Consider the following 25,027-nt stretch of genomic DNA (forward strand, 5'->3'; position numbering starts at 1 on the left):
TACAATTTGAACTTTCAATTAAAGTATTCTGTTATTGTTTGTGTTCAAACAAATAATATTCTATCTATCTATATGCTATCTAAGAAATGTATTTTGACTTGTCACGAATATTTGTATTTTTAAGGTTCAGACCTCACAAGGTAAAAACAGAACAAACAGATCACCTTGTTGTCCGTCTGTCTGTCAAGATCCTGTATCTTTGGAACGCGTTGTGCTATCGAGTTGAAATTTTAACTATAATAATATTCAAGTTTAGGTACTGTCCGTTTATGCTGTGAATTTTTGTGTTATGGAATTTAGTGTATGAATAAGACGTAAGAATAAATACATTTAGTCAAAAGGTAATTATTTAAGTGGACTGAAACCATCACGAATTACATTTTGCTAGAAAAAACATATAAAGGTATCTTCACTGTGTCTGCGGCGCGGTGAAATGTATTTGTTGAAAGAGTGGAAAGATTTAAGTAACCTTTCTGAAACCCTTGAAACCTTCTTCATTGTTATCTTAGAGCAGTTAATAATTACGAAGTGAGCCGCAGCATCATCACATTAATCATGAGGCTGGTGTACGTCGTTGTAGTGTCGCTTCTAGTCCTAGCTGCTCCTGCAGCAACTGGCGACAGAGTGGTGGAAACATTGGATGGCGCTGTCCGAGGACGACTTGTAAGAGATTTGAACGTGACTTATTATGCGTATCTCGGAATACCGTACGCGGAGGCGCCGACTGGACAGCTCCGGTTCAAAGTAAGTTTTATAATATAAACATAGTATCTAGGTATGCCTTATTGAAAAAAAAACACTAGTTAATTCCTTATTTTCTACCGATCCCATAAACAATAAACTAACTACATCATTGCTTTACAACTGAGTATTCTAGTTTAATAGTGGAAACTTTGACCTACACGTACAAAGTATTCTAGGTACATGTAGGTAGGTATGTGCATTATCTAATTTGTCACTTACCTAATCACACGAGGCTTACGCAGAGTTGCGGAAAGAAAATTCAAGCTAATGTCGATCTTAAATGCATTGCTGCCTTGCATTTACAATATATGAGCAGAAAGAAACAGACATAGATTTAATGCCGATATTAGCTTAAATTTTCTTTCTGCAACTCAGCGTTTATCAAGGAAGCTCGTGTCTTAATGCCAATATATAGATAATATTATATTCGACAAACATAATTTACTGGAAACATATGACCAAAAAGATTTTGTATGGTCAAACTACCGAACGTTAGTATGAAGGATTTAGGGATATACTTTTTGTATCATTCTACAAGTTCATATCCTATTCTTAGCCTCCGGTGCCGAAGGAACCATGGAATGGCACGTTGGACGCGACGGCATATGGTCCCGTGTGTCCGCAAGTCGACAGGTATCATACGAGAAGCGAGATGAGTGAAGACTGCCTGAGCCTGAACGTGTATGTGCCCGCCAGGCCAGCGCTGGCCCCCACGCCGGTGCTCGTGTGGGTGCCTGGAGGGAACTTTCGGAGTTTGTCCGGAAGACCATTCATATACGGACCACAGTTTTTCATGAAATACGGCGTCATGTTTGTGACCATGAATTACAGGTTAAAATTATTATTAAATAAATCAGGATATTCTTTGTTTCAAGAACATAATAAAAGAAACTTATACAGTTACAACGGTTTTATAGAATGTCTTCATAATGCGTATTTTAAAAAAAACTTTTTATTGTTTTTCAGGCTTGGAGCCTTAGGATTCTTGTCTGTACAAACAGAGGACGCGGCTGGCAACGCGGCGTTGAAAGACATACTATTAGCGCTCCAGTGGGTCAAGAAACATATAGCTCAGTTCGGTGGTGACCCCGACAACATAACTATTGGGGGGGAAAGCTCCGGCGCTGTTCTAGTGCATTACCTCACTTTATCTGAACAGTCTACCAATTTGTTCCACAAAGCCCACATCATCAGCGGATCAGCTTTAGGCTACAGGTTTTTTAACCGACATCCCATAAAGACAGCTTTGGACCTTGGTAAGAAGATGGGATTTCAAACGGAAGACCCAAACGAGCTACTGCGAAAACTGAAAGAAGCTGATGTATTTGATATAGTCGCTGCTCAAGGAGACAAGACAAACAAGCGGAATGGGTTCAGAACATTCGCGCCGTTCACTCCGGTGGCAGAGACACCGTCCCCACACGCGGTCATCACACAACATCCGCTAGAAATTGTCAAACAGGGGATCCCACAAGCAGTACCCATCATAGCAGGTATTACCACGCATGAAGGTATTAAAATGCTACCGCATATACGAAGAAACCCAACACTGGCTCTACACCTAAACGAAAACTTTGAATTGTGCATTCCATCCGATATAGAATATCCATATGGATCCCGTGAGTCTCAAGATTTGGCAAACTCTATAAAACAGTTTTACTTCAACAATGAAACCATATCTAATACCACGTTGTTGAACTTTGTCAACTTGGTGACAGACACACAAGTCACCTTCCCTACCGATAGGTGGATTGAGATGTATAAGAACATGGCCAATAGCAATAGGGTATACTACTTCGTGTTTGACTTCGATGGGGACTTGAACTGGTACAAGCTGTTTTCAAAGATCCAGTTCCCAGGGGCGTCCCACGCAGACCCTTTGGGGTACATGTTTGTGACAAACATCACCAGGCCACTGCTGCCCTCTGCCGGAGCAGACAGCAAGAAAACCATAAAGGTTATGGTACAGTTGTGGTCTAATTTTATTAAATACGGGTGAGTTGATTGTATTACTTACAATTTTATGTTACCGAAGGGGTAGTCAGAGGTGACACGCAAGCGATTATAAATTGTTCACAGTACTCAGGAGTTTGTACTCAGGTGAAATTCCGTATCGCAGTCTCGAATGATACATGCATTAAATGAGTACAATGCACTAAATGTCACATCTAGATAATTATTAAGGTTTCCTCACCTTTTTTTGCTTCACCATGATAGCATATATATGGTATAATTGTAATTAAATTCCTTGGTACATGGTACCTTCACCATCACGGATCTTGAATTACTGTTAAATTTACTCGTGTTCTGTATTTTTATCGCTTTACAAACCTATTGAAATCATCCATGAATTTCGGTCTATGTACCTACTGATTTACTTAATCAAGTCCTATTTTATTTCCAGAAATCCAACTCAACTTACTTCGCTGACATGCAATATTCGAGAAGAATGGTCTGATTGTGGAACGCAGCGCAACTACTTGGCTCTCAACAACCGTCCCTACATGGTGCCGGGACCACCTTTAAGGAGAAGACTGCACTTCTGGCGTCAAGTGTACGCGCAATATGAAAGCTACGTGGCTAGGGGAGGTAGACTGGAAGCAAAGACACCTTAACGCCTTTTATGTTAACCCTTTTAACCGCCCGACGGTTGTTAAGCATAATGTGAACGTAGGACTATGAATGCTTTAACAAATATATTTTTTACAATTTGAACTTTTAATTAAAGTATTCTGTTATTGTTTGTGCTCAAACAAATAATATTCTATCTATCTATATGCTATATAAGAAATGTATTTTGACTTGTCACGAAGATTTGTATTTTTAAGGTTCAGACCTCACAAGGTAAAAACAGAGCAGATCACCTTGTTGTCCGTCTGTCTGTCAAGATCCTGTATCTTTGGAACGCGTTGTGCTATCGAGTTGAAATTTTAACCATAATAATATTCAAGTTTAGGTACTGTCCGTTTATGCTGTGAATTTTTGTGTTATGGAATTTAGTGTATGAATAAGACGTAAGAATAAATACATTTAGTCAAAAGGTAATTATTTAAGTGGACTGAAACCATCACGAATTACATTTTGCTAGAAAAACATATTAAGGTCTCTTTACTGTGTCTGCGGCGCGGTCTTCTTCTTCTTTCGTGTCAGTGAATGAATGCGGCGCGGTGAAATGTATTTGTTGAAAGAGTGGAAAGATTAAAGTTACCTTTCTGAAACCCTTGAAACCTGCTTCATTGTTATCTTAGAGCAGTTAATAATTACGAAGTGAGCCGCAGGATCATCACATTAATCATGAGGCTGGTGTACGTCGTTGTAGTGTCGGTTCTAGTTCTAGCTGCTCCTGCAGCAACTGGCGACAGAGTGGTGGAAACATTGGATGGCGCTGTCCGAGGACGACTTGTAAGAGATTTGAACGTGACTTATTATGCGTATCTCGGAATACCGTACGCGGAGGCGCCGACTGGACAGCTCCGATTTAAAGTAAGTATACTACACATCCGTAATCCCACAAGCTTCAATGATGGGAACCGATCATTTAAGTTAAGCAACACATGGGACACAATGGGCACAAGCTGTTGTTATCTGGGCACTTTCGTGCTTCGGACGGCACGTTAAGCCGTAGGTTCCGGTTGCTATTTCGGCAGCAGTCGTACTAGACCCCTTCTCCCCACAAGCTTGCTTGTGTTGAGGTCAACCAACCCGCACTATAGGCCCGCGTAATGGACTAAGGAAGCTCGTGTGTTAAACCCAATTATTACAACGATAATATTTGATACACCTTTTCTATTCAGTAAGATCTACTTCACGTGTCCAGATAATCTATCAAGTTAAAATTATTTTTTTAGCCTCCACTTCCTAAGAAACCATGGAATGGCACATTAGACGCTACGAAATACGGGTTTGCGTGTCCGCAAGCCAACAGGTTTCACACGAGAAGCGAGATGAGTGAAGACTGCCTGAGCCTGAACGTGTATGTGCCCGCCAGGCCAGCGCTGGCCCCCACGCCGGTGCTAGTGTGGGTGCCTGGCGGTGACCTTCAGATGTTGTCCGCAGGACCCGTTGTATACGGACCGCTGTTTTACATGAAATATGGCGTCATGTGTGTGACCATGAATTACAGGTTATAATTATTATTAATTACTAAGGATTCTGTGGGTTTCTAGAACACAAATAAAGAAAACTTAAACAGGGTGTTGCAAAAAGGGTATACTAAGCCGAAAGGGGGTGACTCAAAGAAGCTGAACAACTTTTGTTCTACGAGTTTTAGGAATTCGCGAAAAAAAATATTCGTTCTCCATAGTAAACAAAGTTTCTATGGAAAATATTTTATAATTTTCATGAATTTTCAAAACTCCTAGAACAAAAGTTGTTCAGAATGACCCCCTGCGCCACCCCCTTTCGGCTTAGTATACCCCTTTTGCAATACCCTGTATACATAGTTAGATAAATTTTTATAAAAACTTATCTCAATGCATATTTTTCAAAACTATAATGTATTTTTTCAGGCTAGGAGCCTTAGGATTCTTGTCTGTACAAACAGAGGACGCGGCTGGCAACGCGGCGTTGAAAGACATACTATTAGCGCTCCAGTGGGTCAAGAAACATATAGCTCAGTTCGGTGGTGACCCCGACAACATAACTATTGGGGGGGAAAGCTCCGGCGCTGTTCTAGTGCATTACCTCACTTTATCTGAACAGTCTACCAATTTGTTCCACAAAGCCCACATCATCAGCGGATCGGCTTTAGGCTACAGGTTTTTCAACCGACATCCCATAAAGACAGCTTTGGACCTTGGTAAGAAGATGGGATATCAAACGGAAGACCCAAACGAGCTACTGCGAAAACTGAAAGAAGCTGATGTATTTGATATAGTCGCTGCTCAAGGAGACAAGACAAATAAGCGGAATGGGTTCGCACCATTCCAGCCGTTCACACCGGTGGCAGAGACACCGTCCCCACACGCCGTCATCACAGAACATCCGCTAGAAATTGTCAAACAGGGGATCCCACAATCTGTACCCATCATAGCAGGTATTACCACTCATGAAGGTATCAGAATGTTACCGTATATACAGAGAAACCCAATACTTGCCCTAAACCTAAATGAAGACTTTGAATTGTGCATTCCATCCGACATAGAATACCCGTATGGGTCCCGTGAGTCTAAAGATTTGGCCAACTCTATAAAACAGTTTTACTTCAACAACGAAACCATATCGAATGCCACGTTGTTGAACTTTGTCAACTTGGTATCCGACACTCAGGTCACCTACTCTACCGATAGGTGGATTGAGATTTATAAGAACATGACCAATAGCGACAGGGTATACTACTTCGTATTTGACTTCGATGGAGACTTGAACTGGTTCAAGCTGTTCTCAAAGACCCAGTTCCCAGGGGCGGCCCACGCCGACCATTTGGGGTACATGTTTGTGACGAACACCACCAGGCCACTGCTGCCCTCTGCCGGAGCGGAGAGCAAGGAGACCATACAGGTTGTGCTACAGTTGTGGACTAATTTTATTAAATACGGGTGAGTTAATTATGTTATAGCAAATCGTGAGTACGACTGTTATTCCCGAAGGGGTAGTTAGAGGTAACTCGCAAGCGATGCCAATTTTTCACAGTACATTTGTACTCACGTGAAAAGTGGGGAACCGTATCGCTATTTAAAATGAGTTCGTACAAATGCACTTAGGGTCACATCTAGAATATAGATGTGAAGGTTTCCTCACGATTTTTTCCTTCACCATTAGAGCACATGGTATAATTTTACTAAAATTCCTTGGTACCTACATGCCACGGTCTAAATCCACAGTCTGAACAGGACAAGGCTTCGTCATCAAGGCTCTTGAATTATTGTAAAATTTACTCTCGTTGTGTATTTTCTGCCGCTTTACAAAACCTTCTGAAATAATATATGATTTCCGGTTATACTAAGCCCCAATTTCTGCATAGTCGGTTATCTAACCGACCAGGAATTGGTTCATCAATTATACGTAATCTCCATATAAAATTCTTGACAGATGTGTCAAAAGCCAACCACTAATACCTGGTTATGCTCTAACCGACTATGGAGAAATTGGCACTAAGCGATTTACTTCATCAAGTCTTGTTTTATTTCCAGAAATCCAACTCTACTTACTTGGCTGACATGCAATATTCGGGAAGAATGGTCAGATTGTGGAACGCAGCGCAACTACTTGGCTCTCAACAACCGTCCCTACATGGTGCCGGGACCACCTTTAAGGAGAAGACTGCACTTCTGGCGTCAAGTGTACGCGCAATATGATAGCTACGTGGCTAGAGGAGGCAAATTGCAAGCAATAACACCTTAACACATTCGATGTTTGCTCTTTTTTATTTTCAATATAAAACGAACGAAGCAACAGGAATGCATTATCAAATAAGAACGAGTGTTTCTACATCTTAAACTTATAAAAAATATTAATCGTATTTGGACTGGTTGTGAAGACTCGTAGGTATTTTTTTACAATATTTAAATGATTATACGTGTGATAGTAAAACAGCAATGTTTGTCTAAAATTCAAGCGTTAGGACATACATTACAAAATTAAAAAAATACCGCGGCAAATCTCGGAATTAAGTACTGGGCAAATTAAAAGTAAATCACAGCTGGTCTAGTGTAACCTGGTCCCTGGCGACGTGGAAGGCGGCGATGAGCGCGGCCAGCTCCACGCGCTCGCTGCAGCCGCTCGCCAGCCGCGCCTCCGCGTCCGCCATCTTGATTAACAGCGACACCAGCGCCTCTGGCGGCAGTTTCGCTGAAACAATCGATGTTCTATCACTTAGCTCTATCATATAGGTATTTTTTGCTTGCACGACTTACGAGCAATGAAGAAGTTCCGTCGGCCATATGTCATTGGAACTTTTCATATCTCGTGAGAGTATCGGCAATAGAAAATGATAGGTACTTACTGACTTTTTCAATTGCCCTAACTTATATTGCTAATCTAAGCTCTAACTGCTTTACATATCATTGAATGATGCGGGTTCCAATGATTGATGAAGATATCACGGCAATTTTGATACAATCTTGAGGTAATGTTTTTGATAATATTTTTTGTGTTATCTGATAGAATAGCTAGATGTCACAAGCCAACTATGATAAGCACAGCACATAGACTATACAAATTATTAAATATACTTACATCTTTGAATAACAGTATGAACCTCTGTCAGGATGTCGCTCAGAGCCAAACCTTTGGTTATCTTTAAGTCTTGAATGTCTGGGTTATTGTTGAGGAAATATATATTTAAACAGGTTTATTTTATTTGAGGCGAAGCTTTTCACAAGGCTATTCGAAGTAAATAGCATATAGTTCTTACTTAGATGTTTCATGGAAAGGGTTCTTGTTTGTAACTTCATCAGCTTTTCAGTTTTGTAATTCAATTATTTTGACACCCCAAACATGTTCATGAAAAAAGGATACGTTTAAAGCAAGCGGAGAAGTCGTTTTCATTCAGCAGCCAGTTGATGATAGAGTTGATGTCGGACCGCAGCGGGTGGCCCACACAGGTGTAAACGTTATCTTCAGTAACCCGGCGGTACGCCAGCCACGTGCTTTGTAGCGTGTTGAGGACCTTCCGCATGTCGCCGCCAGAGAGCGTTAGCAGCGCCTTCATACCGTCGTCTGACATCTCCACCCTGGAAGTAAAGTTGATACTTTGTTGAGCGTCATTTGGATTGGTAAAATGGTTATGTGAGAGGGAATTATGCTCTTGCTGCCACTTCCTATTCTGCTTGCAAACACTAGAGCAGCCCACGTAGCACAACATGTTAGACTCCAGGACATGGCCACACAACTTTTCATTTCACGTGACATCGAACGTGCTAATACGTAGGCTGGACTAGGGTTTGTCATCGTGGTGTTATGACTATCCAGTTAGCTTATTCATGACCTTGCTGTAGCAAGAAAGAGATAGGTATACAGTTACCCCTCAGCGGCGGCGATCTCCTGCAGCCGGGGTACTATCTGCTGCTGGTTGAGCGGCGCGAAGCGGAAGCTGCTGTCTTGCTGTCTCTATCCACCATTGCGTAAGAAGCGGAGATAGACAGAGACAGGTATATAAACATCAGTTACCCCTCAGCGGCGGCGATCTCCTGAAGCCGAGGTACTATCTGCTGCTGGTTGAGCGGCGCGAAGCGGAAGCTGTTGTCTTGCTGTCTCTATCCAGCATTGCGTAAGAAGCGGAGATAGAATGAGACAGGTATATAAACATCAGTTACCCCTCAGCGGCGGCGATCTCTTGCAGCCGAGGTACTATCTGCTGCTGGTTGAGCGGCGCGAACCGGAAGCACGAGCAGCGCGTTTTGCTGTCCCTACCCACCATTGGATAAGAAGCGGAGATAGAAAGAGACAGATATATAAACATCAGTTACCCCTCAGCGGCGGCGATCTCCTGCAGCCGGGGCACGATCTGCTGCTGGTTGAGCGGCGACACGCTGTCCCTACCCACCATTGCGTAAGAAGCGGAGATAGAAAGAGACAGGTATACAAATGTTAGTTACCCCTCAGCGGCGGCGATCTCCTGAAGCCGAGGCACGATCTGCTGCTGGTTGAGCGGCGCGAACCGGAAGCGAGTGCAGCGCGACTGCAGCGCGGGGATGATCTTGCCGAGGTAGTTGCAGATGATGCAGAAACGCACGTTGTCCGTGTACTTCTCGATTACTGCGGGTTGTAGTGTTGTGTTAGGTAGGTATAGGAAGGATGGAGTTGTGAATAAGTCTATTTGTTTGAGCACACTCTATAAATAACGGCTATTTAGCCAAAATTTTATTTTATATTACTGCAATTTAACATATTTTTTTCGAGAGTTTTATAGTATTATATATCGTACCTATGTTAATAATAATATAGTTTGAGGTTTCCATTATCACCTTCGATGTAATACAGGCATTATAGCTCAGAAACTTTGTGTAGGTGCATGCTGAGCTGGTGTCTTTTGACGCTCTGGACAGCAACTGTTCTGTATTTTTAATAGCAGTGTTTTAAATCAATGTTCCTTTATCTTTTACACTAGCTCTCACGTAACTAAACAATGTTATTTGACTTTACAGGTAAATTTTATATAAAAAAAACGCTGCCTTGTTTACGTTACTGCATAACATTTGAATCAACAGTGCCTGTAAGGCAGTTTCATGTTTTACAGGCACTGTAAATATATAGATAAGTATTACATCTCCCATTCCACCAGAACTGGCCCAGAGGTAAAGGTAAAAGTCGTACTACGAATCTGCATACACGTATCATTCTTCATTTTCCAAAGATTTGGCATTGCTTAAATTAAAATGTGTGCCTTCAGAATCTCTACCAATATTAATCCATTGAATCTTTGTTCTATTTGCGTATTAATATTGAAATTACCTTGCTACCATTAGGCTAACTAGTTTCAGCTATGAGCACTGAGGAGTAGCATCATATATTTTATGCTTACACTACCTAGGTCTGATAACGAGTGCGGATTACTATTACTATGTATGCAATAATAAGTACTTACTAAATAAACTATCTGTGAAACAAAGCAAAGCTATGAAATGATAAAACTCTACAGGAGATCGCCTCAAGATACCTATATTAATCGTCAACGATATGATTATGATAAGACATCAGGAAGGGTGTCGTATGTCTTCGCTAAAATGCCTTCGAACGTTTATCGCTCAATCAACTATGGAAATGTAGGTATTTGTTTTATATGTTTTTTGAACTGTTTTTTATCTACCTGTACTTATATCAATATGAATGAATTAAGCAGACCAATATGTACTCAACAGTTCGATCGTATCTTACTGAAATTGTAGTACTGTTATACCTAACTTGTGATAAATAAAATCAGTACGCTTCTTTACCAAGATCGAAGAACACCTATCTGAAAAAAAATGGCGTCAAAAAAAGCTATATTGATTATCTTAGTATGTGTAATAGCAGTGTCTATAGTAATTGGTGTATTAACTGCAACTTTGTGCTGCAATGGCGGCGAAGATGAGGAAGTAATAGTGCACACTCAATCGGGTTCAATTAAAGGATTAAGAGTCAACAGTGATGTATCTAGTTTCTACGCGTTCTTCCGCATACCATACGCCAAGCCTCCTGTGAACGAGTTGCGGTTCAAGGTATTTAATTAAATTTTTACATTTATTTCTGAATATTCGCGTCTAGTGAAAGTTAAAATTGTTGAGAAGAAAATTCTGAAGCTTCTGAAGACTATGCACAGCCATTTTATCGTATGGCTACGACATATTGAAAATGATTTTGAACGTGAAAGAGGAGTTTCATAAGTTAGTGTATTATTTTTTATCTGCAGGCACGTAAGTATCTTCAAATATGACTGAATTATTTTACTTTTGAGAAGTCAATCGAGACTGTTGTGATTTTTAACTGCTCATTTCCCTCAAGGCGCCATCTCCAATAGAGCCGTGGTCCGGAGTTCTCGACGCCACGACCGAGGGTCCGGCGTGCGTGCAGGCCGACGCCCTGCACCAGAGCGAAGACTGCCTGATCGTCAACGTGTACACACGCGACCTGCCCGCCCCCGCCGCCGCCCCCGCCCTTGCGCGCCCCGTCTACGTGCACCTGCACTTCGGCGGCCTGCAGGACTACTCGGCCAATTCCGGCAACTTCGGCCCAGACTACTTCATGCGTCACGACGTCGTGCTCGTCATGGTGCAGTTTCGGTGCGTTGGCATTTGTTTTGTTTTTATTAGTTGATCGTGATAGGGGTAGATGGTGTAGGATTTTTGCGCTATTTATAATATTCATTAGGTATGTTATGTATTTGCTTGTGATTATTTTTGCAGTACCTAAATCGGCAGCGATTACACGATTAGGCTACCACTGGGGGATGATACTATGGATATTTTTTTTGTCGCCTACAATTAAACTTAACGTAAATATAATCATTCCAGGTTGGCTATGCTTGGCTTTCTGAATCTCAACTCACAAGACGCCCCCGGCAACATGGGTCTAGCAGACACCATAGAGGCACTGCGCTGGGTGCACCGCAACATCGAGTCGTTCGGCGGAGACCCGCGGCAGGTCACGCTGGGAGGCATCAGCTCGGGAGGCATCATGACCCACGCGCTGCTCATGTCGCCTCAAGCACAGGGACTCATACACAAAGCCATCATACAGAGCGGTACCGCACTGTCCTACAGATTCTACCACGAAGACACTGAACCTGTGGCACGGTACACTAAACAGGTCCTGAACATGCCCGATGCGTCTAACGAAGAGTTGCTGGCACATCTCATGTCCCTCACACCGTCTGAGCTGATAAAGGTTTCATCAGATGTTAAAGGACTGTTTCCGAGGGGATATAACGAGTACTACCCATACCCTATTACACGAGATCTTTTGGGAATTATACCTGAAAATCCAATAGACATGGTGCGGAAGAATAATTATACGCAAATACCGATGATAATCGGCATCACATCTGACGAAGGTATTCGCTTGGAAGTGTTCATGGACCGTCTTGATTTTGTGAATAATAATTTCTACATGGTGGTGCCGACGGATCTGTACGCTATAGATGATATGAGCTTCGAGAAGAATGAGACCGCGCAACGGATAAAGGAGTTTTACTTCGGCGATAGAGACTTGTCCAGGGAAACGTTTCCACAATACGCAGAGGTGTGTAGAGACTCGTGGTATGGCCACATCACCGACTATGTGGTCCGCCTGCAGGGCTCGCTCAACTATAGCGCTAATGTCTATTACTATGTTTTCGCGATTGATGGCGCATATAATACAAAAAAGTTCTCAAATATTACAAGTCCGGGAGCCAGCCACGCTGATGATAGGGGCTACCTGTTTAAAATTAATTCCCTGGCCAACGTACCAGTAAACGATGATTTTTCTGACTTGGCCCGAGACAGGATGGTTGCTATGTGGGTTAATTTTATCATACACGGGTAAGTTATAAAATCAATTAAGTATCTTGAAACTATTTAGGTGCTTTTTAGAGCATTAACACGCTATTCGGTGCAAGGTATATTCTTAGTAAATCTTAGTCAGTTTGGTGCTTGCAAGGTTTAAAAAATCAGCCCTTTATTTATTTGCCACTCATAAGTAAACACTTTTTTTCAGAAATCCCACTATTGAGACGACCAACCTAACCCCAGTTGAATGGAAGCCCGTGCGGTATCCCGAAGTCAACTATCTATTGATCAACAGAACTATCAGTTTAGAAACGAATCCCTATAGAGAGAATTTACAGTTTTGGCAACGGCTCTACGGATGGATGGAACTATAACATAAGCAATAGTTAGGGGAATATTAATAAAACAATGGTTAACTTTATAATTTGTTATACAGAGTGGAATTTTGTCAGGGAACCTCACGTCGGCCCAGACTAAACAATGCACCCAACAACTTTCATTAATTAACCAACCTATTGAAATCGCAAAAAACCGCTGCCGCTGTTTAATTAAATTAAAGCTAAATACCTACCTACTCAACCATAATTTACGGGACAGATTTTTTTGCCATTTCAGAGTAGAATTCTTTCTTCTTAAGTTACTTATTACATAATTATGTCGGGTCCATTAGCCAACGTGTGTCAACGTCAATATCACTGCCAAAATACCACCCCATCAATTTTTATTGCACCGCACAAACAGACGAGGACGCTTTCGCCTTGCGCTGCACCCTCCTTAGTGCCTTTCTGTTCATTATCAGCGAGTGGGAGGAGTCGTCGTGGATGAGAGGCGGCGGGCTGTGTGACGCGCCTTGTGGGGACCGCCCGTTGGTGGTGCCGGGGGCGCGCTTCACCTTCGCTCCTAGTAGACGGGCTACGAGGCTCGTTAGTGCTGTGCTCACCTGGAAAGATGGGGTTGGATGAATAGACTGGTAGTCAGCGTCAATAGTTAGTTATAGGTAAAGGTATTACAGTTGTGCAGCTTATCAAGAGTACAAACCACGTATTCATTCATTAAAGTATGTGTTAGTATAAATCTAGTCAGCTTCATTAGTACAGGTCAGTCCAAAGAACTTGAAGTTTTCAAACTAACAAACCGCCTATTTAAGTTTTAGGTATACACTTTTGTAAACAAACTAACAAACCGCATAAATTCCTTTATTTGACAAGGTATTTGTACAAAAGTGTATAGCTATTAATGAGGCTGACTGTACAAGGGAGTTTCTTTTACAGATAATGATCTGATAACTGATTGCCTAGTCAGTATTTGTATCTAATCGGCGCAAGCTACTGTCAGATCTATAGTGATAGTGATACTAAGAAATCCTATCCTCTGTGCAGCCTACGCATAGTCACTGTCTGTATCGGTGCCAGGCCCGATCACCTTATCTATAACATTTAATAAATACTTAATCTTCATGACGATGCAATGAATAATTATGAATATTTATCATTTAATTAGCCACCTTACGTAGGCAATTTACTGTAATCGAAACCCTCAATCAGCATCAAAACATTATAAACAATCAGTACTAACATCCGGATTAGTTACGGCAAGGAGAAGATTAGATAAATATGTCAAAACAAGATACCATAAATAAAAATCTTCACTGAACAAAAAACACTTACAAAGACAACTCACCATTTCTCCAGTCTTAGCCGAGCCCTTGAAATTCTCTAGCAAGTGTTCGGAGGCAAACTTCTGTACTACGGACAGGCGTACGGCCCGCTGGTGTTCTAAGTCGGACTTATTGCCGAACAATGCCAGCAGAGGCTTGCGAGGCTCTGGCTCAAACACGGACTTGACCTTCTTCAGCCATGAGTCTAGTTTGTCGAAGCTTTGGAGATTTGTCACGTCGTATACGAATAGGACTATCTGGAAATTATAAGAATTTTTAAAAATAGAAATAAATACGAACAAAGCAAGATTCCTCCAGCAATCTATAGAACACTTGTTTGATATAAATATATATTTTATTTTATTCATTCGTTTAATTGTAGGTTGTAGGTATAATCATCACGTCTTTGGTACCGAGGCCAATGTACAACACAACCCATTAAATCAAAATCCATTTCATTGCACCTCCCATCACGCTGCCCTAGCGCCCAATTTTGGAACTAAAACGCTTTTGTCACCCTCAAATTTTTCACACTTCCTCACACGACACTTACATCAGATGCGTACAAGTAGTTGTTACACTTTCGCCTCACACGACACTTACATCAGAAGCATACAAGTAGTTATCGAGCATGCCGGTGCCGAGCGAGTTGCCGGCCACGTCGCACAGCTGCACGGGGACCGGCGGCCGCAGCGCCAGGCACTGCCCCGCCAGCACCGCCGCGCCCGCCGTGCCGCCGCCCGGCGCCGCGGCGCCCAGGTACCGCGCGCACAGCGTGCTCTACAAGTGAAGAGGGTAGTGGTAAAATGTAGGTAAAGGTAATACTTTTGTGCTGCATGCTCTAAAATTTACCTATATAACACTACTTAACACGAGTACGCAAGGCCTGAGCTGGACGGAGGCCAGAGTAGTTGCTGAGGACAGGACGGCGTGGCACACGCTTCTAAAGGCCCTCTGTACCACTGGGGTACCTTAGGACAGCAACAACAACAACAACACGAGTAGAACCTACTCGTTATTCTATGGTAACACCTACGAGTGAGAGGTTGATTGAAGGGTAGGTATTTAGGTTTCGCATCGCAACATTGTGTACAAGCCCTGAGAGCGGAAGCATACTCAAACGAAAAGTAAACGCTTATATGGTGCTAAGGCTGTCCAGCGTATCATTAGATGGTGACTCTATCGCGTATTCAAGTTATACCTACAAAACGTTCACTTTAAACTCGCACTAAACATGCTGGCCATGTGGTGAAGGATACCCTTCGCGTATGAAATGAATATAGAAACTCACGTGTTTTATTACAAATCGTGGTGAAATTCGTTTTAATTATAGTAAATGTATAAAAAATAGCAATAATATATTAGGCATTGCTTACCTTCCCAGTAGATGGCTCACCGACGACGGTAATTTTAACACTTTTATTTTGTACTTCATCTTCTTCCGTATCAGACATTTTATTATTTGGTAATTAAAACTAACTGAATACATTTAATAACTAAAGGTTTAAGAAACTGAAACTAGCGTCAGACTTATGGAATCACAGATGTTTTTTTTTATTTATTAAGTAATAGAAACTAAAAAGTTAAAATTATTTATGTCATGGTGGAGTTAGCCGCATCGTGCGTTCGCAAGTGTCGAACTTATATTTAGTTTTATGATTATACACATGGTTATTTTTTGTTTACGTGATTGGTTTCCATGGCTACCGGCACTAGCCATGATCTGATTTAGACCTTAGCGCAATATGTATTAAGCGTATTTTGAAATAATAATTACAGAGTGTTATTCAGTGTTACGGAATTCTCTGAATTGTAAGGAATAACCTCAGTCACCTTAAAGTTCATTGCCATTAATTAACAAATTAGTTTTTTTTTACTGGTTAGTATGTAAGTACTGGTAGGTATAGTACTTACGAATTGCAAAGATACAACAAGAACAAGATCAAAATTCATGCGAAATTCATAAAAAAGGCGGGAATACTTATTTGTATAGTATAAGGTCCGAATGGCGTAGTGGTTAGTGACTCTGACTGCTGAGCCGGGTCCCGGGTTCGATCCCCGGCTGGGGCAGATATTTGTTTAAACACAGATATTTGTTCTGGGGTCTTGGATGTGCCCGTAAAATGGCAATAGGCCCGCCCCCTATTACATTGGGACTAACATAACACTCTGGCGAAAAGTGGGTGCAGCAATGCACCTCTGCCTACCCCGCAAGGGAGTACATTAGTACAAGGCGTAAGTGCGTGGTATAAGGGTCACTTGCATAACAAAGTTAATCAAAATTAAGTAGTTTGTCTCTTGCTCTGACAGTAGGTATAATGTCAGAGCAAGAGGTCATAGATTTAATTTTGATTAATTTTGTTGTGCAAGCCTCCCTTAATGTTAAAAGATAACTTACTTCTCCTCAATGCATTTTGAGCGTCATTGGTCATGGCGTCAGCTTCGTCCAGGATGATTAGTTTAGGTCCTGCCTTGAAGATGGTTCTGGTAGAAGCGAAACTCAAAATTTGCCCTCGAACTATACCAATGCCTCTATCATCAGATGCATTCAGCTCCAAAACCTGTAAAAACATGATAATCATAGTTGTAGAAATTGTAGAATACTCCAAAACAGCTCACATGTGTAGGTCACAATAAAATTATGATTTGTTTGCTAGCAATTTGATGAATAAGAATAATCTTAAGGACTATACTTGAACCATTACAAACATGCTAACCATCTTACTTATCAGACCTCTCGCTCACACATTCAATATGCCTATAGGTGCAAACTACAGGTCCGCTATGATAATTTTCATGTGTGTTATGGCTCAAGTATGATATATGTATACCATAATCACAAAGCTATCATCATCATCAGCCCTTAACTGTCCACTACTGTATACCATATACCAATAACATACCATTGAATTAAACTGCTGAGGAGTGTACATCTTCTTGGCACACGCCAAGATTGTAGACGTCTTGCCAGTCCCCGGTGGCCCATAGAACAGCAAATGTGGCAACTGGTTTTCTTTCATAAACTGATTAACTGAAAAATTTATTTTTATAAAATGATTGCATTAGAGACTCTAGGGTTAATAAATATGAGAATGAAATAACTGTGGTCGTCTCTTATTCAGACATCACTGAAGATAGGTGTAATAAGTTTAATAATAATATGTAAGCCTATTTAATACCAGCAAACGAAAAACAAATGATTCCTCCCTACATAAGTGTAGATGCAGATAAAGATTTATTTGACTAAACATACCTATGAATTACCATAAAGCTATAATTATTATGCCTAAATATTATAGGCATTTTTTTATCCTGATAAAGCTGGTACCTCATATTAAACTAACAGCAAGATGATACAAATTATTATTTAAAAAAGGTTCATCATGTCATATATTTTTTATGATCCTTTATCACATTCCATGCATTATGAGAAGATACTTACTTGTTTTAACAATATCATCATGTGATACTAGGTCTTCAAGCTTTGAGGGGCGATACTTCTCTACCCTGGAATCAAAAGTTTCTAACCTGTGAGTGTTGTCTAATTTAACAGTTCTTTATTTTATAATCTGCTGTCCTATAATTTTTATTCCAAACAAAATTCCGTTTCACATTTAAAATTGAATGATTTATGACCAGACCACTTAACACAATTAAATCAATATTAGATTTGGATAGAAATTTAGTGTCAGATGTATAGTTAGTGGGAGAACATTCAGGTAGCATGATCCATAACCATGAATGTTTGAGTGCCTGAGTTGGTGGGTCATCTGGCTGAGAACAGGATATTATGGGAAGGAAGGAAGGAACCCTTCGATCTATGCCAACATGTTCAGCAGTGGACAACATATCATTTATGAAGCCTGAAACACTGAATTTACGAAACTAAATGGCCTAACCTGACATCATCATGTTTTCTTTTATTTTAATGGAAACTTACCAAGGTAAATTCTTATTTGCTTCTCCCACAGTCATATTTATAAGATATATAGTTTATGCACTAGCTAAACTGTAAATTATTTATTTACTACACAAATTATAATAAAGTTGAAATTTTCAAAACAAAACATTCAGAAACAGAAGAGTACCGCGAAAAAACTGTTTGACAGTTTGACTTTAAGCAACATGCCGGTGTTAATCTGTGGGCTAAATAAGCCGGATTCACACAAGCGAAGTACAGTGGCTGGGCCCGCTGCTGACCAGTAGCCAGTCCAGTAAAGCACGAGTAAATAATGACAGAAGAATCGATTATTTCTATCATGTATTCAAAATCACATCACTATTGTTCACAAGTTGTTTACGTTTTGCGTGTTTGGTGTTGGTTATTTTCAGATTCGTTTGAAAAAAGGAAAATACTGAAGAAAAGCTGACTGTTTTCTTACAACTACTGATGTTTTACTGTTCAGCTACATAAATTAAGCTGGAATTTTCTCTAAAATCCGCCCAATAATACAATAATCGTAATAGAAAGTCCGTGCAATATGAGTCTTTCAGGTAACATAATTTCTGTTTCCTAACGTTTTACCGATTTTTTACGGCATTGTATTGCACTATAACTTACTCACTTTGATTAAAGCACTGAGCCAATAATTCCACAAGTATGATAATAGATTCCTCTCAAGTATTACCGATTTATCTCCACAAATGCTGAAAACATGTGACTGGCTAACTTGAAACGATTTTATAAATTTCCCTCTCTTTTCATTGGAGATGGTGGAGAAGATGACTTCAGTAGTGATGAATCGCCGGTTCCTGCTAAAAGGCCGAGGACCAACACCCTCGGTGCTTCCTCTACTACATCATTCAGTTCAGGTTATTAATTTATACAAAGCTGCAAATTTATCTGAGACTTGTTTGAATATTATTTAAAAATATGTTTCAATTTTATTTCAGTACCTCAAGAATCAGACGATGAACTACCGGCAGCCAATAATGGATTTGGTTCAGCAGAACTTAAAGATACAACCACATTATCAACTCAACCGAGCATGCGGCTGAGCCGGAGCAGCAGTGAATCTTCCACAGACTCATTCCGACCCGGCTTCGAGGAGCATGAGGCAGATAGTGCGGACGAACGGAGACCTCAGTTCCAAACTGCCTCTGAAAATGACAATGATAATGCTGATGGAGCTGACATAAATGGAGGATATTCAGAAAAAGCCAAGCGTATGATGAGCCAAATGGGATTTAAGCCAGGTAGAGGTTTGGGTAAATTTGAACATGGTCGGACAGAACCTGTGGAAGCGTCTACTCAGAAGGGACGGAGAGGATTGGGACTTAAACCCTCCATTGTGGGCACTGTTCCTCAAGACTTTAAGTGGAGTCCAGATGATGAGAAACCAGAAGTTAAGGAAGAAGTTGTATGTATATTTAAGATCCTGCTAGAATAAATTCTCAAAATCTCTTTAATACTGCATATTCATAAAAAACCACTAAGAAGCTTTTACATAATTTTGTAACATGGACTTATTTAGTTTTATTTTTCAGTTATGGATACCGACGGCACCTAAAGAACCTTTTACTGGTGATGTACTGGAGGAATGGTTACAAAAAGGGCCAAAAAAATTAACAATAGAAGATGAAACAGATTTTGTGGATGAGCAAATACTGAAAGGTGTTTTAAATGCAAAGGTACTATTATTTAATACAGAAGACTAGCATTTCATTGATAGGTAATTTAAATTAGTTGAGTGAAAACTATGTAAATTATAATTAAACTTTGTTCCAGACAATATTTGACAGTCTTGATGATGAAGATCTAAGGAATGCAAGGTTTAGAAGTAATCCGTATGAAACTATTGGCTCAGTGATCTTCCTGAACAGAGCGGCCGTGAAGATGGCCAACATTGATGCCGCCTTTGATTTTATGTTTACAAAACCAACAAAAAAAGAAAATGGAGAAAGTGCATTGAGTAAAAAAGAGATTCTATATTTTGCAGATGTTTGTGCTGGCCCTGGTGGGTTTTCTGAATATGTTTTGTATCGGAAAGGCTGGAGATCTAAAGGTAATCTAATGTTTTTTTGTATGTAACATATCAAACACCTCCAATCTGCAACCACTTTGTATGATTATTATGTTAGTCCTAATGCAATTGAGTCCTTCAGCCCCAACCAAAATATTAGTTTTAATCCTTTTTTAATGTATGTATAAATCAAATTTATGTATAGGATCACAAAATAATTTAATTTACAGGCTTTGGGTTCACATTAAAAGGTTCCAATGACTTCAAGTTATCTGACTTCTACGCGGGTACCGCCGAAACATTCAATCCCTACTATGGTGTAGAGGGAGACGGCAATATCTTCAACCCCGCCAATCTCACCTCTCTGAAGGACCATGTACTTAAACATACTGAAGATAAGGGCGTACATTTTCTGATGGCGGATGGTGTAAGTTCACATTTATCTCATACATATAAAAGAAAGTCATGTTATCACACTATTTATAACTCAAGAACAGATTAGAATAAAATAGAACTGAACTGATTTCGCTGATTTTTTTTGAGAGAGTACCTAAGAACCAGGAGATAAAGCTAGTTAACTTATAAATATTAAATAATACCTATAGAAGTAGTAATACCTACTATAATAATAATATTCTGTTCTCTTCTCAGGGATTTTCAGTGGAAGGCAATGAAAACATCCAAGAAATATTATCAAAACAGCTGTACCTGTGTCAATGCCTGGCCGCTCTCATGCTAGTAAGGACTGGAGGGCATTTCGTTGTGAAGCTGTTCGATGTCTTCACCCCCTTCAGTGTGGGACTTATCTATATCATGTACCACTGCTTTGAGCAAGGTAAAGTCCCCATTTTCATAACTGCTTCAAAATCCGTTTTCACCTATAAGTTGCCATAAAATATTCATCATCAGCCAATAATCATCCACTGCTGGACATAGGCCTCTCCCAAGGAGCGCCACAACACTCGGTCCTCGGCCTTCCTCATCCAACCACTACCGGCTTCCCGCCTAAGGTCGTCAGTCCAGCTGGCAGGAGGGCGTCCCACGCTGCGTTTGCCTGTTCATGGTCTCCTCTCGAGAATTCGTCTACCCCAACGGTTATCGGTTCTTCGGCAGATATGACCAGCCCACTGGGCGCCCAGTGGGCGGTAAACTTAGTCCTCTGACTTGCCTCTGACAGTTAACCTCATTTCTGATACCATCCATCAGAGAAACCCGATAAAATATTACATCTTCAAAACCCACCCTCCACTCGGCTTCCAGTGTGCATAATGAAGCCGGTGACCTCCCGCCCCGCCAACTCGGAACGCTACCTGGTCTGCAAGTGGAAGCGCAGCGGCACGGAGCCCTGCGAGCGTCACCTGTTCTCCGTGAACGCCGGCATGTGGACGGAGCGAGGCGCCACGCACGTGCTCGAGCTCGTGCCCACGGCTGTGTTGCAGGCTGATACGGAGTTTTATCAGTATATTTATACTAGTAATTGCAAGTATGTGGAGTTTTTGTTATGTTGGAGGGTGAATTTTTCTTTGGGTATGTCCTTTTCAAACAGCTCAGTCATGTATGGAAAATTGGTTCATCTAATCTAATCTGTTGCATAAGCTATGTTCGATCCGGGGCTGAATTAATTTTTCGAATAAAATTTATACTTGGAGGTGAGCAGTGTATCGCAACGCAACCAAAATAGGTATCTACTGCTAAAGTAGTCTAATTAATATTTTTTCATAATTTCAGGTTGGGTGACAAACAAATTAAGAACCTGTTGAAGATAGCACAGTTCAGCAAAGACAAGAACCTGAAAGATCCGACACAAACTGAAATACGGGAGCAGTGTTTACGACTGTGGCAGGTACGCATACGCAGGGTTATTATATTATTAATCAGCCAGTCCGCTTAAAGATGATAATGATGTAGGGAAAACTTCAATTTTAATTAAATGAATATGTATTTATTCACCAAAAAAGTAAGATACAGATTACAACTTACAAATTATTTTAAAACAGCTTTATTTATTTCCAGCTGCCTGACGAAGTGAGGACGCAGCCCGAGCGCCTGACCCCCGACGATACTCTAGTCAAAATACTGGACACGATAAAACCCCGGCCCCAGCACGCGTCCAGTCCGATCACATTCAAAAGCAGTGTTTTAGGCAAACGGGAATATCTGAACTCGGCAATCGATCTAAAGATATTTAAAAGTGTTTATGACTGGCACTTTGTGTTCTTAGAAAGTGGCAGAAATAGTCCAGATTTGAAGTTTTTTATAGGTAAGTTCCTTAAAATTTTTATTACATGCAAGTTAAACCTACATATCTTCAACTTAGTTTCTCTAATATTTTTATTATTATTAACAGGTTGTGGAGGAAAACAGGTTTATCAGTTAAGAGGAATAAAATGGGAAATAGCTTCCGATTTGCACATCACTATGCCGCCCAAAACTCTGGTTTTTGGAGAGGTCAGTATTAGTTTTTAAAGTTCTAAAAACATTTTAATTGATAGGTATAAAAGTATTAATCATGATTATAATTTTTACATAGGTGGTGAAAGAGTACCGTGGCCAAGGCAATCAACAGATATACAGTAAAGCTCTGCATGTGATAGACGCGATAATGCTGGGAGGAATCGACATCTCACATCTTCCGCTCACAGAGAGGTATTTATTTACTTTGCTATCATAAGTTTTATCTCAACTTTTTCATAATTCTTATTTAATTAAGCGCCGTTATAATTTTATATATTCAGAGCGTTGCAAAAAGTGTTAAAGGACATTCTGAACAACTTTATTTCTACGACTCGTGAAAATTCGCTTTAAAAAATATCAACAAAGTTGTTTACGATGATATCGATCCCATTTCAGCTTACACCATTTTAGCACTATATAATTAAGAAAAACTTGTGGGCAATGCATATCATACTGTAATCTTCTAGCTAATCCAATGACACGATTTCCAGATTAAACCAGTGCAGTTTGTTCTGCGCGGCGCTGCACAAGCCGTTCGACGAGCACGCGGTGCCGCTGCGCTGCAAGCGGCTGCTGCAGCTCGAGCACTTCCCCGCCGCCGTCGCCGACCTCGAGTACCGCGCCATGAAGCGCATACGCAAGGTATAAGCATCTCCGCATGGTATAAGGGCTCCTATTCTAAATTCGTTTCAAAACGCCAATGTTATGGCATTGTGAGGTGTGGTTTAGAATTACCTACCTGACTTTTTACTGTGGTGATCAATACGCTAAGTAAATTTACCCTTATCGCCTGATGTTGGCCATCTGTATCGTCCGCTTGTGTTGAGGCACACTTATTTATGTAACGCCAACTTTTTCGGTTCTCGCTCATACTTGCACAGCTTGTGGTCCGCTAACAAACGCTCATTGAAATATTTTATTATGACTCAAGGCTAATTAATTATTTTTATTTTATTTCTTCTAGGCTGTGACCGTGGCGGTGCCGGATAGAAATCATGGAGAGGAGAGGTTCCACATCGTGGGATCTGTATTCTTCATAAAGGAGATAAAAGGTGAATGGTTTCACGATTAAGCTAAGCGGTGAGATGGAGTTATTTTTTAGGAAATAAATTTTCAAAGACTTAAAAGTACAAGTTAAAAGTCCTCTCCACTAACAATAGATAAACATATCTATTGATAGTTATCCTATCCCAGAAAACATATACTGTAACTATCATCCGGCTAATCATTATGCAAGTATATCTCCCTAATTTTATAATTTTTCCAGAGCCCTGGGAGTCGCGCATGTCCAAGAAGAGCGGCCACAAATACTACTTCGGCTTCGGCAAAGACAAGAAGCCTCGCAGCGAGTACTACATCCCTGAGGAGGCTCGACTGGACATGACAAGCGCGTTTCTGTGCAGCGCGCAGTGGCCCTGGGAGCCCGCCAGCGCCGTGCTCGATGGTCTACGTCATGATGGACTCACAAGGGCAGAGCTGGAGACGTACATCGAACATAATATCAATAGATAAACTATGTATATGAGTGGCAGCTGAATAAAATAAGTGAATGAATTACAGAATTACGTTTTTTATTTATATGTAGTCAGTTTCTACTCCCAGGTCCCAGAGATCCGAGTTCGTTTAATTATGTGAGTGCTTTTTAAGTTTTTGAAACTGTATCTGTATCTTACCGATGAATATGCATTACTTACATAATTCATTGTAGTTTTTGCATGCTATCGGATCGGAACTTGTCCGCAAGTTTTTTTGTACCTTTCGACGGGATGGTACCTGCATTGTACCCAGGCAGTGTTTTTTACATGTACCTGTGATGATAACAAAGACATAGACGTTGTCCCAGACCCACTGCTACTTTTTTCCTATACTACCTGCTAGCCTACAGGTAGGCAAAATGAAGAAATACTGTATTGTATTTGTATTTATTATTCATAATATTCATTACATGTCAGGTCTATTCATTACGTGTACTGTGCAGCAAGTGTAATGTTACACTGCTTTGTACTTCAGATTTACCAGCAGGTTCCATGACGACTGGATTATTTTTTTGTAAATACTATCATTTATAGCTTCATAGATTCATGCTATACTGCAATTTACGAAAGTTGAACATAACTGTGGACACCATATTATGACAGGTAGTGAGACGGTAAAGTGGACGATAAATTATTAAAATAAAACAAAAATGTTATAGGAAAACTGGTCAGTGTACCGAAATGAATTTACGTTTCAAATTCTGCAGACTTTACCAGCATCTTGGAGTGATTTCATAATACCATCATTAACTAATTGGTCATTCATAA

The 25,027-nt window shown here is 40.6% G+C and overlaps 5 protein-coding genes across 6 annotated transcripts; 3 read left to right on the forward strand and 2 right to left on the reverse strand.

The window, feature by feature from the left end:
- The first annotated feature begins 160 nt into the window (after positions 1-160).
- LOC105387487 lies at positions 161-7,236 on the forward strand. The gene is made up of 8 exons (XM_048622542.1): positions 161-744; positions 1,301-1,575; positions 1,711-2,739; positions 3,149-3,356; positions 3,976-4,227; positions 4,593-4,867; positions 5,253-6,281; positions 6,876-7,236. Exons 1-8 carry the CDS (start codon positions 556-558, stop codon positions 7,084-7,086), a joined length of 3,468 nt encoding a protein of 1,155 aa, XP_048478499.1. The 5' UTR covers positions 161-555; the 3' UTR covers positions 7,087-7,236.
- Positions 7,087-18,403, reverse strand: LOC105387488 (replication factor C subunit 5). Its single transcript, XM_048622691.1, has 8 exons — positions 18,248-18,403; positions 17,750-17,814; positions 17,211-17,338; positions 16,706-16,868; positions 9,282-9,441; positions 8,203-8,417; positions 7,921-7,998; positions 7,087-7,533 (listed from the first exon to the last, which is right to left on the reverse strand). The coding sequence occupies exons 1-8, from the start codon at positions 18,280-18,282 to the stop codon at positions 7,379-7,381; spliced, it is 999 nt and encodes a 332-aa protein (XP_048478648.1). The 5' UTR covers positions 18,283-18,403; the 3' UTR covers positions 7,087-7,378.
- LOC119692969 (esterase FE4) lies at positions 10,535-13,071 on the forward strand. The gene is made up of 4 exons (XM_048622686.1): positions 10,535-10,883; positions 11,167-11,444; positions 11,676-12,683; positions 12,859-13,071. The coding sequence occupies exons 1-4, from the start codon at positions 10,650-10,652 to the stop codon at positions 13,022-13,024; spliced, it is 1,686 nt and encodes a 561-aa protein (XP_048478643.1). The 5' UTR covers positions 10,535-10,649; the 3' UTR covers positions 13,025-13,071.
- On the reverse strand, positions 13,357-16,044 carry LOC119692972 (ras-related protein Rab-28). Its single transcript, XM_038114728.2, has 4 exons — positions 15,684-16,044; positions 14,911-15,087; positions 14,331-14,564; positions 13,357-13,590 (listed from the first exon to the last, which is right to left on the reverse strand). Exons 1-4 carry the CDS (start codon positions 15,759-15,761, stop codon positions 13,372-13,374), a joined length of 708 nt encoding a protein of 235 aa, XP_037970656.2. The 5' UTR covers positions 15,762-16,044; the 3' UTR covers positions 13,357-13,371.
- Positions 18,404-18,576: 173 nt separating the features above from the next.
- On the forward strand, positions 18,577-24,286 carry LOC105387481 (cap-specific mRNA (nucleoside-2'-O-)-methyltransferase 1). Of its 2 annotated transcripts, XM_011558214.3 has the most exons (15): positions 18,577-18,801; positions 19,018-19,119; positions 19,201-19,667; positions 19,795-19,938; positions 20,036-20,312; positions 20,501-20,697; positions 20,922-21,105; positions 21,531-21,753; positions 21,999-22,113; positions 22,284-22,530; positions 22,618-22,718; positions 22,801-22,916; positions 23,216-23,366; positions 23,689-23,776; positions 23,992-24,286. In XM_011558214.3, exons 1-15 carry the CDS (start codon positions 18,789-18,791, stop codon positions 24,234-24,236), a joined length of 2,670 nt encoding a protein of 889 aa, XP_011556516.3. In that variant the 5' UTR covers positions 18,577-18,788; the 3' UTR covers positions 24,237-24,286. The 2 variants fall into 2 exon arrangements, with proteins under 2 accessions (XP_011556516.3, XP_011556517.3); XM_011558215.3 differs by lacking the exon at positions 19,018-19,119.
- The last annotated feature ends 741 nt before the right edge of the window (positions 24,287-25,027 follow it).

This window comes from Plutella xylostella, chromosome 8 (assembly GCF_932276165.1).
Source record: "Plutella xylostella chromosome 8, ilPluXylo3.1, whole genome shotgun sequence".
NCBI classification, from domain to species: domain Eukaryota; kingdom Metazoa; phylum Arthropoda; class Insecta; order Lepidoptera; family Plutellidae; genus Plutella; species Plutella xylostella.